Below are 13,867 nucleotides of genomic sequence, written 5' to 3'. Positions count from 1 at the left end.
GCGTGGCTTCACCAAGGACGGGTCCTGCCTGACCAACCTGGTAGCTTTTTGTGAGGGTGTAACTGCATGGGAGGAGAAGGAAAGATTCGTGGATGTAATCTGGACTTGGATTGACGGTCCCTCGTCACATCCTTCTCTCCAAAGAGAAAGATACAGATGTCATGGGTGAATTTTTTGATGGACTGTCAATTGATTGCCAGAGCGTACCCAGGGAGTGGAGGTCAATGGCTGAATGTCCGGAGGGAGACCAGCGATGAGTGGCGTCCCACAGGGCTCAGTACTGGGCCTGCCGACTCTTTGATATCACCATCAGTGACACGGACAGTGGGATGGAGTGTGCCCTCAGCGGTTTGCAGATCACACCCAGCTGTGTGCCGCAGTCGACATGGCTGAGTGCCTGGCACGAACCAAGAATCAGTCTGGGGAAGTGGCTTCCTGTTGCAGAGAGAGCCTGGCTCACTTGTGAGCCCGAACAGGCACCAGGATGATGTTCCCGCAGTCAGTTTTGAGGTGGGAAACTCAGAGAGGGGAGAGGGTGGAAAGTCTGAGCACGGGGCTGCAGAGGAGGCACCTCCTGCCACTCCACTTACCAAGGCACTGCACAGTCCCCTCAATGGGGAGCCAGGCACCAAAGCTCTTCGTCCCCTGCCACGTGTCTCTGTATACAGATCCAGCATAATGCAAAGCCCCATTTCCCCCTGCGCATCTGACACGGGTGTAGGATGGCTGTAAACCCTCGGGGCAGCTCAGCATCACTTCTTCGTTCTTGCTGTACTCCTCCAGATCTGGTGCCAGATGGAGTCGTGTATCCCACTGGGGCCTTTGGCACGTTTCTGGCAGAGGTGAAAACGGGTTCAGTTAGGGTGGGAGCTGGTGAGGCGGGACAGAGCACGGTGGGTACCAGCAAAAAACAAACAAAAAAAATACTGGCCAAAAAACCCTGGTCTACATCATGGAAGGAATAAAAAGAGGAGAGCTGAGGCTCGGCCACGGCTGTTTGTGGTGTCATCAATAGACAGCTTGAGGAGATGTGGGATCTTGGGAGCAGGAGTGGAGCATGGTGTGGATGGAAGGTGCTCAGAGAGCTGTCACGTCTTCAGTGATATAAAATCCCGATTAGGGGTTTTGGGGCAAAAATCTCCAACCCAATTGCCTGCTTTGGGATGCCTGCCAGAACACAAGGGCTCAAGTGAGTCTCAGCACATCTGGTTGGCCCTGTATCACTAGGATGGAGCTCAAAGAGAGGATGGAGAGAAACACACAGCTCCCAGCCTGGTAGGAACTGACAGCATCCTGTGAACAGAGAAACTACCTTTGTAGGCTGTTTTTCACATCCTTACTGCACAGATAACTGCCTACAGGCCCTGTACAGAGTACAGGAAGGAGCCTGGGTGATGGTTCAGCATGGAAAATATGGTTCAGGTGTGACAAAGAGGCTGCACTCAACATGTGATGCAGACTGCTGACTGCAGAATGGTTGGTCTGTGTGTTTTTGCATCACCAGACACACAGTACTGTGCCGGTTTTCATGCAGTGATTAACCCCTTGTTGCCTCTGCTCCCCAGACACAAATGCAGCAGGTGTTTTACAGCAGTCATATGGAGCACCTGTTCCTGCTGCAGGACGTTCCAGGAGTGTGGCAAAGCAGAGCCTGGCTTGCCCTTGGTGTGGATGGCAGGAGGGATCAGCAGAGAGTAGCACAGGGTTCACAGCTTCCATGGTGTCCCCTGGAGTCTGTACTCCCCCCAGGATTTACTCGAGGCCCTGTTTGAAATCCAGGTCTCCCTTACTCACATCTACAGTGGCACCAGGCACTGCTGCTACAGCTCTCACATGTCTGCCTGTAAGTCACTGCGTATCATCAAGCTCTGCAGGAAAACACCCTCTACAGGCTTGCCCACATCCCTTCTGAGGTATTAAAACCCCACAAAAGCAGTGCAGGAGGGCAGTCAGGAGACAACAGGACAAAGGAACAGTGCAGCTCGGTGCACACAATGCACCACACACCCCGACCACATCCTCTGCTGGCAGCTGCTCACGGTGCTGGCAGTGCTGGCTGTGGGGCTGCCTCACCCCAGCATTGGGATGCTCCTTATGTCATTTCGTTTCCTCCACACTACCCAAAAACTGTGGCCCGAGGTTGTTCCCCACTCTTTCATTGTACCCTCCATGGTTAGGGGGGATGTGCAGGGACCTATGCTCCCTTTGTTCTCTATCTCTTCCCAGAGGGTCTGCCCTACTCCACTACCTCTGGCCACCACATGTAAGATGGCTCCAGCAGGGCCCCATCCTGACCATCCCCCTCTCCTGGTCCTCTGTGATGCAAGGATCCTGACACCAGGGGGACCGTGGCACTGGATGTGGATGTGCACAAACTGAGGATGCAGGCAGAGCTGCTGTGTTTGGCTGCTGAGCACTCGTGTCTCAGTTCCTCTTCTTCACAAACACAGAGGTGCAAACTCAGCAAACACCATCCTCACCACAGGCAGCTCCTGGGACAGGCAGGTGACGTAGATGTGCAGAGCACGCCATGCAGTCACCAGCCACCATGTCCCCACTGTGTCCCACAGCTGTGACCCGGACTCTACCTGCCCTTATGAGCTGGGCAAATGAGCTGGAAAACCACATATGGGCATAGTTACACTCTCTGGCCCACCAGGACAGTTTGAGCATGGGGTTTGGGCATTGCAGGCAGGGAACATTCACTGCCACCGACTTTACCCCCAGTGTTGCAGTGACAGCGTGCTGTGCTCTGCTCCCTGCAAGCATAGGGCACTCCTCCATTGCAGTTCCTCTGTGCCGCACAGCAGGGTGGGACAACGTGCTCATTTAACATTTTTTTGTCATCCAGCTCTGGCAAGGTCTGTACAGAATGAGTCTCCAGGTCAGACAGATGCAGAAAGCAGGATGATGGCCCCTGGCCTAGCCTCTGGATGGGTCCTCCACCTCCTGGGAACTCAGATTGCTCCTGAACTACAGAGACAACTTGAAGGTCTCTGCTGAGACTAAATATCAGCCTCACATCCCAGCTTTGCTGGCAGATGTTGGAAACAACAGAACAACCCTGATCCGCTCATAGAAAGTGAGCTGTGTGTGGTGCTCCGCATTTCCCCCCCATGCCAGGCTGCAGAGCTGGGGGTGGGCACCGTGACTCTGTCTCATGGACCTGGAGAGCCCCCTCTCCTGGGTTTCCCTGAAGGGTCCCCAGATCACGGCTTGGGCACCCCGTAGCCTGTACTAAGAGCAGCCTTTAGGGGATGTCACTGCGCAGGGGGAATGGCACAGGGAAAAGCATTTATGTGGTCTCCTAAAGATAGCAGCACACAGCTCACGGCAGCTCGACCCCAACTGATGCCCATGTATCACAGGTCCTGCTGTGAATAACACCTCTGGCCCTTCTGCGTGCTGCTCATGGTAAAAATATGCAGCAAACGCACAGCAAGCGAGCAGTGAAACCTCCTTTTGCCGGGGGAGAGCGGCCATCCCTTACCTGGATACCAGGAATATCCTCTGTTGTTGGGGGCATGTTGTTCCGTCCCCAGCTCTGCCAGCAGAGTCACTAGGACCAGGAGAAGGGCCCACTGCGGGGCCATGCTCCCTCCTCCCCACAGGCAGCACCTCTCAGTGCACCCGCCTGACTGCACGATGTGTATGCACTGGAAGGAAACAGCTGGGCAGAGCAGTTGCTTGTGGTGCAAGAAGCTTCCTCATCATAGAAGGAAGCTCTGCCAGTGCCAGAACTGCTTTCTGGGCAGGCTGCATGCCCCTTTTGCAACCTCGTTGCTCCCTGAGAACAGATTTTAGGTGCTGTGGTGGGAGCAGCTGCTCTCACAGAACCTGGGCATGCAGGAGGACATGTGAACAGCGCTGGTTCCTGGATTCCATTCTAGCAGTGAAGCCATGTGGAGACTGCATCAGGACAGCCCTCCTTTCAGTGTCTGTCAGTTTGGGACAAACTGAGGAAAAAGGACACAGGATGAGCAGTGAGCTGGCTCTGATCCCACGGGCTGGAGAGCTGAGGCACTGTCTGGGTGCTAGAGTGTGGGCTGGAAACAGGTGACAGCCCCAGGGGCACAAAGCAGAGTGATTCAGGCTCCGAGATCATGTCTGCTGTTTCCCAGCAGTGTGCAGTCCTCTAAATAATCCTGAAGAGTGGCTGTTCCACCTCTGGCAGCAGCCCAGACTTCACCCCTATCTGTCTGCTGGTGCTCCGGGCATTTTCAGCGTAGAGATGCAAAAGCAGATGGCATCAGTTGGCATAAGTTCCTCATTTGGGGAATCATTGGAAAATAACGAGGGAAATTCCACATATCAGAAAGGTCCCCCAAAAACCACATCCTCATGTTGCTCCCAGCACGATTCATCAGCCCATCATTGTGCTACAGCTCAGCCTCTCCAAAAGCCCTTCATTACCCCATCTGAAACCTCACGTGCCACGGAGGAAACATGGCTCACGCTATCAGGAAGTTCTCTACTTGCTCATTCACTCTCTCATCACAGCACTTCTTGCTACAGAATTGGGAAAATTCTGAACTTGAGCACAACTGTGCACTGCTTCCCTTCCTCCCACCATGGGCTGCAGCTGCGTGTTATGGACACACAAGGCAAAGTCCATGGTGCCAAGGCAATGTGTGGACTGATTTCAGCACCTGGGACACAAGCAGCCCTGCTTTGTTGGGCTGGCAAATCCCCTTCCCATGATACCAGCCCCAGGTGCCTCCCCACGCACTGGAGCTGACATGGGGACTGCATATATCTTAGCATATACAGCAGCTGCAGCCTGGCACCAGAGCCTTCCACTATGAGGTCAACTCAAAGAGCCCCGTTGCTTTTCGTTGAGGATGATGTCTTCTCCCCATTCTTCATGCTCTGAGTTCCCAGTAACGCTACAGTCTTTTTTGGGGCGACAGATTTACAGCTCTCAGAGTGTCTGCTAAAGGATTGCTGGCTGTTCCTGCAGGTTCCTTGCTCTATTATCTTACTGAGCTTTGACATCCTATCTGCTTGATGCTATTTTGTGCCACTCGGCTGTGACCTTTGCCCTTAGAAGATCACTCTCTGTTTTGAATAGCCTCTTGCCCTGGCAGACTGTCTTGCTGGCTCCCCTCTGCCTTTTGCTACCAGGAACTCAGAAAGGCTGCCCTACATCTTTGTAGGCTGCTGGACATTCTGTGACCACATTGCTTCCTTTAGGGAGATCTTGCCTGAGTTTCCTCACTGCATGCATTTCCCCTTTCTGAAGCTGAGCAAGAAGCCACTGGACTGTTCAAACACTGAGATGATGCAGGGTCAGGGGTACAGAGCTCACTGCTGGGCAGCTCTCAGTGGAGACCAGACCTCAGCTCCTCATTTTCCTCCCAAGCTTCCCTGCAGGATGCTCTCAAGGACACTGTGCCTGTGTGGGGACTTCAGGATGCTCACAACTCTGCCCTGCAGTAATGTGTCCCCTCAAGCGTGGTGGAAAGGGGAAGCAGTGCTGGGTTGTGGCAGCCTCCCATGGGCCATGCTACCACAGAAGAAACCTCCTGAGCCTCGTTGTACTAATGGGGACATTGAGGCAGTCTGTGAAGGGCCCGATGAAAGATAGCCACATGGCAGCCGTGTGCTCAGCACTGGGACTGTCCACCCTGCCCTGTGAGCATTCCAGCCCATAGGGTGCTGGGACTGGATGCCTCCTCTCTTCCCAGGATCCTGCAGCCACCCCAGGGAGCTGCTGCATTGTTCCCAGCAGCAGGGATCCAGCTGTGGCCACAGCCTCTGCCACACAGATAAGCTGCATCCTGATGGCCCCAGACCATGACTCCTTCCTGGGATAAGCACTGGCTGCAGAGGACACAGTCACTCTTGGGTCAGTGTCTTTGTGCATGGCTCCCTGTCCAGGCTGACCCACCAGCGGGAGGCCTTCTCAGCCATCCACCCTTTTCCATCCCCACAGGACTCTGCTGCTGCTTTCTTTCCTGCACAAACTCCAGACCCCATGGTGTTGGTCTGAGAATGAGCTTCAGCTCTCAGAATGCTGTGCATGAGGAATCCATCAAAACCCTGCCCAGCCATGGCCACACAAGGGAGCAGCCCAGCGCAGGGCATCACAGCCATGGGGACATCCCAGTTCTCAGCACTGCAGGGTGCTGCTCGCTAGCCCCAACCTGCATGAGGGAAACTACCTTCTGCCCTCTCTTTGCTCTTCCATTGATGCTATGATCATAGCTATGATGCTCTCTGCCCATGCTGCAGGTTGAGCACAAGGAAGCCATATAAGGAGCAGAAGTCCCAGCTCTTCCACAGCCCCATGGCTGAAGCTCCCACCAGCCACAGCTGAATCACTTGTGCTGCCAGGGTAAGAACTCTCCTGGGCTGCATGCTGGCTGGGGGGGACATCCAGCTGCATCGCCATCCCTGGGTATATAGGTAGGAGGAGGAAGGCATGCCAGCCTCGGGCAGTGACCTATCTCCTAGGGGAGCAATCTGTCTTACTCTGAAGGTCAGGTGCTGGCTGTGGCTGGAGACAGGACAAAGCATAGGTACCCTTCATTCCCTTCTTGTAAACAGGGTGAAATGACAAGGCTGCAAAACAAGGGAGCTCAATCAGCACCTTTTTATTAATATGCATCATAAATAAAGAAATAAATAAAGGCGAGACACCTCGTTCTAACAGGGAAATACAAATTAAATATGGTGCAACGTCCGCTAAGCGATGTACAAGCAGGAGGTAACCTTGCAAGACCAGGGCCCCTCGCCATGGGGAAGCCAGCCCAGGCAAGACACCATGAGCAGCATCCGCCTGGCCAAGGCACCAAATACTGGCACGGACTTTCGCTAACACTGTCACTCACCCAGTGGCAGGTGAGGATCCCCACACCACCCCAAGAGCATGGCAAGGCAGGGACTGACTGACATTGCCTCTGCTGAGGAGCCCTGGACTCCCAGCAGCCCCTTGTGTTCACACGCAACACTTATCCCCCAAACTCACACCACGGGGAGCATTTCCTATCCCCATCTCCCCCGCTGTTTCTGCTGGGAGCATGGCTCCCAAACCCCAAAAGCATCCCATCCCTAGCCCTGTCAGGGACCCTGCCCTCGCCCCCCTTACCCTCCCCTCCCACTTTCCCTCCACTGAGCACCTCAGGGCATCTGAGGTGACCTGCTCAGCATGGAGGGCACATCCCCACATCACCTATCTCTGCACAGGGTGGCACTACCTCACCTGGACCTACATCACACCGAACATCCACGTGCCTTCCTCACAACCCCACGCACCCTCGCTCTGCACACACACACACACCCCTTCCCTCCCAAGGCCGAGGCCGGGCAGCATTGGCAGTGCACGGTGCTCCCACCCCAATAACACTGGGGTGCTGGAAGCTGCACGGCCACCCCTGGGAGGGGCCATTCTCCTGCACCCTGCAGTGTGAAACTGAGCCAGTGCTGCTCTGGCAGGGATTGTTTCGATTCCTGCTACATACAAACCCACCACCTATGGGTGCTGGAAATGGCGTGGGGTGGAGGGGACTCTAACGGTCCCTGGTGTGGCTGCATGCACGGCAATGCCTGGCAATACGAGGTACAGCTTGCAGAAGGCTCCATGGGCCAGTTTGGCCTTTGGCAGCTGCACAAGGAGGAGCAAGAAGGAACCACCTACGGTTACTGTATTCTGTAATGGCAAGAAAGGTAAGAAACTAGCAAGAAGCTGTGTTTGCTTCTCTGGGCATCCTCAGAGGAGCCTCAGCAGCCCATGGTACTGTGCTTGGCCTGTCAGCCACATTAATAGTCCTCGTCCTCCGGGTGGGTCACGTACATGATGGGCACGAGTCCCTTCTCGGAGCCGAGACTGCACTGCAGCCAGTCACCATCCACCTTGGAGATGACCTGCAGGATATCCCCTTTGTTGAAGCTCAGCTGTCCTTCCTCGGTGGCAATGTGATGGCAAAGAGCTTTCACCTCACTGCGGGCAAGAGGAAGGGAGAAAGGGTGAGATCATCACAGCATGCTCACCCCACTGGAGTCCAGGGACCACAGTGGGATCAAAAATAACCCTCTGCCTCCCTCCCCTCTGCAACAACAGGCAGAGCTATGACAACTTCATCCCATTACGGCCCCAGTCACATGCCACCACTCACCAGGGAGGACTGGCACACAGTCCCCGGGCTGGCTGTGGTGCAGGTGACACTTCAGGAGGCTCTGGCTGGGTGGGTTCTGGCTCAGGGGCTGTTTCTCGCCACATGCTTGCTCCGACCTGGGCCACCAGCTGGAACACAGACTTGTCCAGGCTCAGCCAGCCGGAGGGCAACCTGCAAGGATGAGACAGAAGCAGGTTGTGGTGAGGAAGCCAGTGTCTCATGGTAAAGTCATGCCTTAAGGGATCTGGATCACACACAACATACACTGCAGTCCCCAGGCTTTTTTCATTCCAGGAGATCCAGCAACCTCTAGATACACGAGGTGTTACAGATCTCTCTATTCACACACTACCTTTGATGTGTAGCCCAGCAGTAGGCTATTTGCCTGACTCCCAACCATACTGCTGCAGCTCCAGTTTAACCAGCCCCTCCAGTCCCAAGCCACCTGTGTTCCTACCTGTTAGGTTGCCTGGGCTCTTTCTGCACCTTCCTGGATCCAAACAAGTGTCCCCACTTGATGGGCTGGCTGCCCTCTGACGCACTGGCGCTGCTCTCTTCTTGGGGGGCTGCTGCTGCTCCCACTTTTAGCTGAGTCCCCATCTCTTTCTCCTTGCTGCGCTTCAGCTCTGTAACCACTGAGTCTGGGGGGCTGCCCATCCAGAAGGGCCAGCTCCGTTCCTTAACCTCTTCACCCCCTGGCACATGCTGGGGCTTCTCCGGTGGCTCTTCCATAGTTTCAGGGCTTGGCCTTCTGGCAGCCTTGGGCTTCTCCTCCAAGCTGCCCTCAGCAATGTGGCACGCTTCTGCTCCCTCCACTACCCCTTCACGCGGGGGTGGTGTCTCATGGGACTCAGCTGAACCAGGCACGCCGCTCAAAGCCTTCTTCTTTTCATAACGGATGAACTTCGAGCCTTCAGTTGAGCCTTCAATGTAAATCTGAGAGCTCTGCATGAGCTGGTACCACCAGCCCGCCTGCTTGTCCTTCTTCCCTTCCCACATGCTCTCTTGCACCTTCCTTCGTTCTTCCTCTCTGTCCCCATCTCCACAAGAGGCTCCCACTCCCTTGACCCTCTCACTTGCAGCTCGCTCAGGGCTGTGGCCTGGTGATGTGCCACCATCTCTGCCACCAACTTTGCATGCTTCAGGGGCAGTGCTGCAGCCATCGGGATCCTCGCTGCTGCCTCGTGTCCTCATCAGCTGCAGGGTGGAGTGTGCAGAAAGCAGCAGGTCCTGCTTCACACGCAGCAGCTCCTTTTGCTGCTGTTGCTCTTTGCCCATCTGCATCAGGTGGTGCTCAAAAAGGAGGTCCAGGTTGAAGGGCAGCAGTGAGAGAGGCTGCAGCAGGAGCAGGAGCTCCTCAAAAAGAGGCTGGCACACATTATGAGACAGGCATAAGAAGCCCACCGGTTGGTAGTGCGCCAGGATGATATCTGTGGGGCAACAGACAATGATTAGATGAGAGGCCCTCAAGACTTTGCCAAGCCACCAAGAAGCTACTGAGCAAAGGAGCTGAGCTCTGGTTTCTGATCGCATCCGTGCCTGCAGTGTGAGACTCAATACTGGGTCAGGGAGCAAACCAGTTAAGATCCTGCTTCCTGCAGCCAGTATCTGCCTGCCAGGTGACCCATTGGAACAATCATGCTGTCATAGGGTGCAAACAAAAAGCACCAAAGAGAGTCTGCACACTAAGATTCTCTTCTTCCACCTCCTGGATATGAAAGAGAAACTGCAGATGTGTGTCAGTACCAGTGTCCTGTATAGAGAAAGGTGCTGGGGACAGCAGAATGCAGCCTTTCCAGGGATCTAGCAGTGCTCAGCTGTGGATCCTAACAGAAAATGGACTAGTATTTATATTTGCAGCTATCATCCTACACTTCTTTTGGCTGCTTCCACACTGCTGTGCCACTAGCTTTATTGTCAACCATCATTCCTAGAAACAGAGTTTGGCACAGGATTTGTGTACATTTGTTTGCAGCGAGACGACAAACGTGCACTGCAGACAAGATTTGCAGCTTATCTGCACACCCTGCGCCTAGCCTTCAGCAACCTAGTAGCCCTACCTCACACTTCAGCTCTTAATGTGGCTTGCATGAGACTAACCCAGAAGATTTGCAAGGGTAGTATTCTGCTTCAGAAAATCAAAGCACCTTCTCTTGTTACACTGCTCATACAAAAAGTACTGATCCAAAGAGAAGCACTGACTACACGAACAGATCTGAACAATGTCTGCTGTCAGCCCCCAAACCTGACAGAAAATACTGGACTGGAGTTAATGCCTGGGCTGAGCATGCACTGAGCCAGCAGCACTCTCAGGGAATTCAGCATGTCAAGGGTTTCTGCTTCACTGTGCACTCGTGCTGCCTCTAGGCTTCACGCATCTACATACTTCAGAAACACTTCCGGTTAGAAAAAAACAACAACAAAACCCAAAACGAAAACACCTCCCAGACAACAAATACATCGAGGAAAAACTGCTTTTTCTTTGACAGAAGGTTTTCCTTTCTATTTCCCATGCTTGAAGGGTTTCAAGTTAAATGCTTGCAGCTTCATCCCTACTCAGTACTCTCAAGCACTTGGCAGGGGACACTTGGTAGGGCTAGACTGATCTTGAGAGTAGAATGAGCAATCTGTATTGTAGGCGGTAACCCTGTGTATCGGCTGCATCAGGAAAGGACACAGTTACCAGATTCTCCACAACTCAGGTGGAGGAAACTGCATGGAGATTTGACTTCCACCTTCCTCCCTTTAGCTAGGCAGCCCTCCAGCAATATCTGCACCAGGACAGCATACAGTATATTCCTTCAGTTCAGAGCAGGAGGGAGCAGCACGGGCTGAGAAGCCAGCAGGAGACAAACACGACACAGAGCTTAGATCTCTGCTGCGTGATGTTTTGGTCCTTCCTGCAGCGCACAGCCTCTTACCTTCATGGTTATAGAGATGGTTGAACCAGAACTCCAATGACCGGATACTGTAGGAAGAACACACAGTCAGGGAAGGAGAAAAAAGCATAACTCGACTCAACCCCTTCATCCTTGCTGTTCTAGAAGTGTGGCTGGAAAACGGCATTTACACAGCATAGCCCTGGGAACATTAAGACCTACAGAAATGACTGACCACCCAGCCTGTCCACATCCTATTTGCTTTGCAATAAGACACCATGCAAATGTAACACCTAACAGACAAGCTTCCACACCACTTTGCTTCTGTGCCTTGGCAGAGTTAAGTTTTATGAGAAGCGTTCACATAGAAGGGACAAACCAACTACAAATATGAGATCACTGCATCAAGCTTGAACCAAAATATGCTGGTGACCTGTGCCAGGAGAGCTGGGCAAGCTTGGGTGGGGTGAGCAGGGCAAAGCTTGCCCTTAGGGACCTGCCAACATTTGGAGATGTTAGGGGCTCTGTTGCCAGTGCCAAAAGTCTTTCTTATCATTGCAGACAAGCAAGGAAATCCTATCCTAACAGGGCTTACCATGACACAGGTACAGAGACAGAACTCCACTGACTTTTTGTCTTTAAAACTGAGTGTTATGTTACACTCCTCATCCAGTCAAGAAGGATCAGAGTTGAGTCCTGTACCAGGGCTTTCAGAGAGTTATGCATTGGGATTCACTGCAACCTCAAGAAGCAGCAACACAGGGATTTTCAGGATCAATTTATGCATACGTTATGTTTATCCTTATGTGAAGCCTGAGAGACTCTTTGCATCTAACCTTTTGGGGCCAGAACAAGCTGACAACGTTATTCAGTGGGCTACAGCCAGCCCATCTCAGCCTCGGCCTAGTTAGGGTAAATTTTAATCTCTTTGGAGCTCCCTGAGGCTCACAGCTTCTAACTTCTCTAATTTACACCTTGAAGAGCTGCTTCCCAGGTTTCCTAAATCTTTTCACTGGCAACTCTGCCTGCTTGCAGTTAAAGAGCAGCACCTGCTGCCAGCCCTGGTCAGTGCCATGCAGTCAGCCCAGAAGTATGCTTACTTGAGGAGGCCAAAGATGAACGCATTGAACCGCATGGTGTGGTTGGTGAGCTCCGTGTACTGGCTGATCTTGCTATAGAGGCTGTGTAGCAACTTGGTAGAGGGGCCTATGGTAAAAAAGTGAAACATTAGGATTTGTTGTGGTCAAAAAAGCCAAAATAGCATCATGAGGTGCAGCATTCAGGCCAAGACCGACAGCCCTCCACCAGTCATCAGGATAAGTTCATTCCATTCCAACATCCCAGCTCTACATGGGAGATGGGTCAAAATCCAGGGTGATACTAGCAGAGGGTGTGGGTGTCATGGGCATACCTGAGAGCAACAACAAGTAGTGTGTGCACATTTTCTTACACATTGGCTAGCTCTGCCTTATACCTGTAGCTGTGCAGAGCTAAAGATGAAGGTATAGAAACAACCTGGAAACTCAACCTCCTTCCCCCAGAAAGGAAATTCTTTTTTGTTTTGTCCTTTTTTTTTTTTTTTTTTTTTACCTAGTTGGGTGGATGCTTCCACCACGCTCCAGGGTATGTTCCTCCTCTGGCCAATGATCATGTCCAGGACGTAGGCCTTGAGCCCATCACTCAGGATGTCCCGGACAGCTGGGCACAGGTATTTCAGTATGAGATGCCCCACGTTGGGGCTCACAGAGCTGTTCCCAAGTTTAGCCTAAGGGAGAAGAGACAATAAGGACAGGGCTGGTAATTGCTCTGCATGGTAAAACATATGCAAACAGTCCACACACCCACCTGTCCACACAGACACCCAGGAGGCAATATGCAAGTCATGAAGAAATTCAGCAGCTCCTTGAACAGGAGCTTTCTCTTTACCCCTGCTGCCTCAGACACCAATTCTGGTTTACTCTCTGCAAGGTCTACCCCAGGCTGAGATGAGGCAACAGCTTGGGAAAAGAATATCTCACTTGGAAAGAGGATGTTCCTGTTTTGATGGGATGCCTAGTTCTCCCCACAGGTCTAACAAAGCTACAGCTGGAGGAAGGAAAGAGATGGGGATTTTTCTGCTGCCACAGAAGATTTTCATGTTGCTATTTTAGAAGTAGGAAGTAGCAAACTTCCAGCACTGAGGGGTTAAGAAACACTTAACAGTGACAAGCTGAGCTATAATTCCTGAGGATTACTATAAATAAACAGAGTGAGGGCAAAAGAGCTGGACAGAGCCCAAGATGAGGTGAAGAAGCATCTAAAAGCCAAGCTTCAGCAGAATGGGGAGATATTCTGCTTCATGAAATCCTTTAGCTGCCAAAGGTCAAGCCAAAGACGTCAGCCCTGGACCTTGCACATATTGGTGGTCCCAGGCAGTTGTGTTCAGGGCACAGATTTTACCAGCTGAGCAGGAATTACACTGTCCAGTTGGCATGGGTCCACAAAGGTCCTGAACTCAAACTGAACTTCTTCGTCAGGAATAATCCTGCCAGATCCACTGAGCATCAGAGCATCAGGGATGTGTGCTGCCTTTTGACAGGTGAATGCTCAGCCTTTGGCAGACTGAATGGATAAGGAAAACTCAGATAAAAACCATAGCGTTGTCCAGCAGGTAAAGTAATGGGTTAATATTGCCATTATTCCCCAAACCAACACAGCAGGTAGAGGAAAAACACTGTGAAGTTTTCAAAAACTGGAAATCTAACTAGCTCCAGTTACACTTCACAGCAATCTCTGCATCAGCAACATTGTAATGAGGGGCAAATTACCCTGGGCTCTGTGATAAGACTGAATGAGCTTGGAACCTGTTCTAGTGAGGTTTCTCCTTGGGGA

The 13,867-nt window shown here is 52.5% G+C and overlaps 2 protein-coding genes across 13 annotated transcripts in view; both read right to left on the bottom strand.

Moving 5' to 3' along the window:
* The window catches only part of LOC100551284 (uncharacterized), a 38,641-nt gene extending 34,959 nt beyond the window's left edge, over positions 1-3,682 (bottom strand). Inside the window, exons 1-2 of one of the 2 annotated variants that reach the window (XM_085213359.1) lie at positions 3,491-3,682; positions 591-833 (exon numbers count right to left, since the gene is read on the bottom strand). In XM_085213359.1, coding sequence (XP_085069485.1) covers positions 591-833; positions 3,491-3,593 — 346 coding nt within the window. In that variant the 5' untranslated portion in view covers positions 3,594-3,682. The remainder of the gene's footprint in view (positions 1-590; positions 834-3,490) is intronic. The other variant, XM_085213360.1, reaches the window with a different exon arrangement.
* A 2,899-nt stretch (positions 3,683-6,581) lies between these two features.
* RUSC2 (RUN and SH3 domain containing 2) overlaps positions 6,582-13,867 on the bottom strand; it is a 53,425-nt gene continuing 46,139 nt past the window's right edge. For all 11 annotated transcript variants that reach the window (XM_085213219.1, XM_085213215.1, XM_085213220.1 and 8 more), the window contains 6 exons: positions 12,587-12,761; positions 12,097-12,202; positions 11,039-11,085; positions 8,575-9,547; positions 8,118-8,288; positions 6,582-7,942 (listed from right to left, as the gene is read on the bottom strand). In XM_085213219.1, the coding sequence (XP_085069345.1) occupies positions 7,762-7,942; positions 8,118-8,288; positions 8,575-9,547; positions 11,039-11,085; positions 12,097-12,202; positions 12,587-12,761 (1,653 nt within the window). In that variant the 3' untranslated portion in view covers positions 6,582-7,761. The remainder of the gene's footprint in view (positions 7,943-8,117; positions 8,289-8,574; positions 9,548-11,038; positions 11,086-12,096; positions 12,203-12,586; positions 12,762-13,867) is intronic.

This window comes from Meleagris gallopavo, chromosome Z (assembly GCF_905368555.1).
Source record: "Meleagris gallopavo chromosome Z, MGAL_WU_HG_1.1, whole genome shotgun sequence".
Classification (NCBI taxonomy): Eukaryota; Metazoa; Chordata; class Aves; order Galliformes; family Phasianidae; genus Meleagris; species Meleagris gallopavo.
Note: the sequence above shows the minus strand (reverse complement) of the source record. Positions and strands in the feature narration are given on the sequence as shown.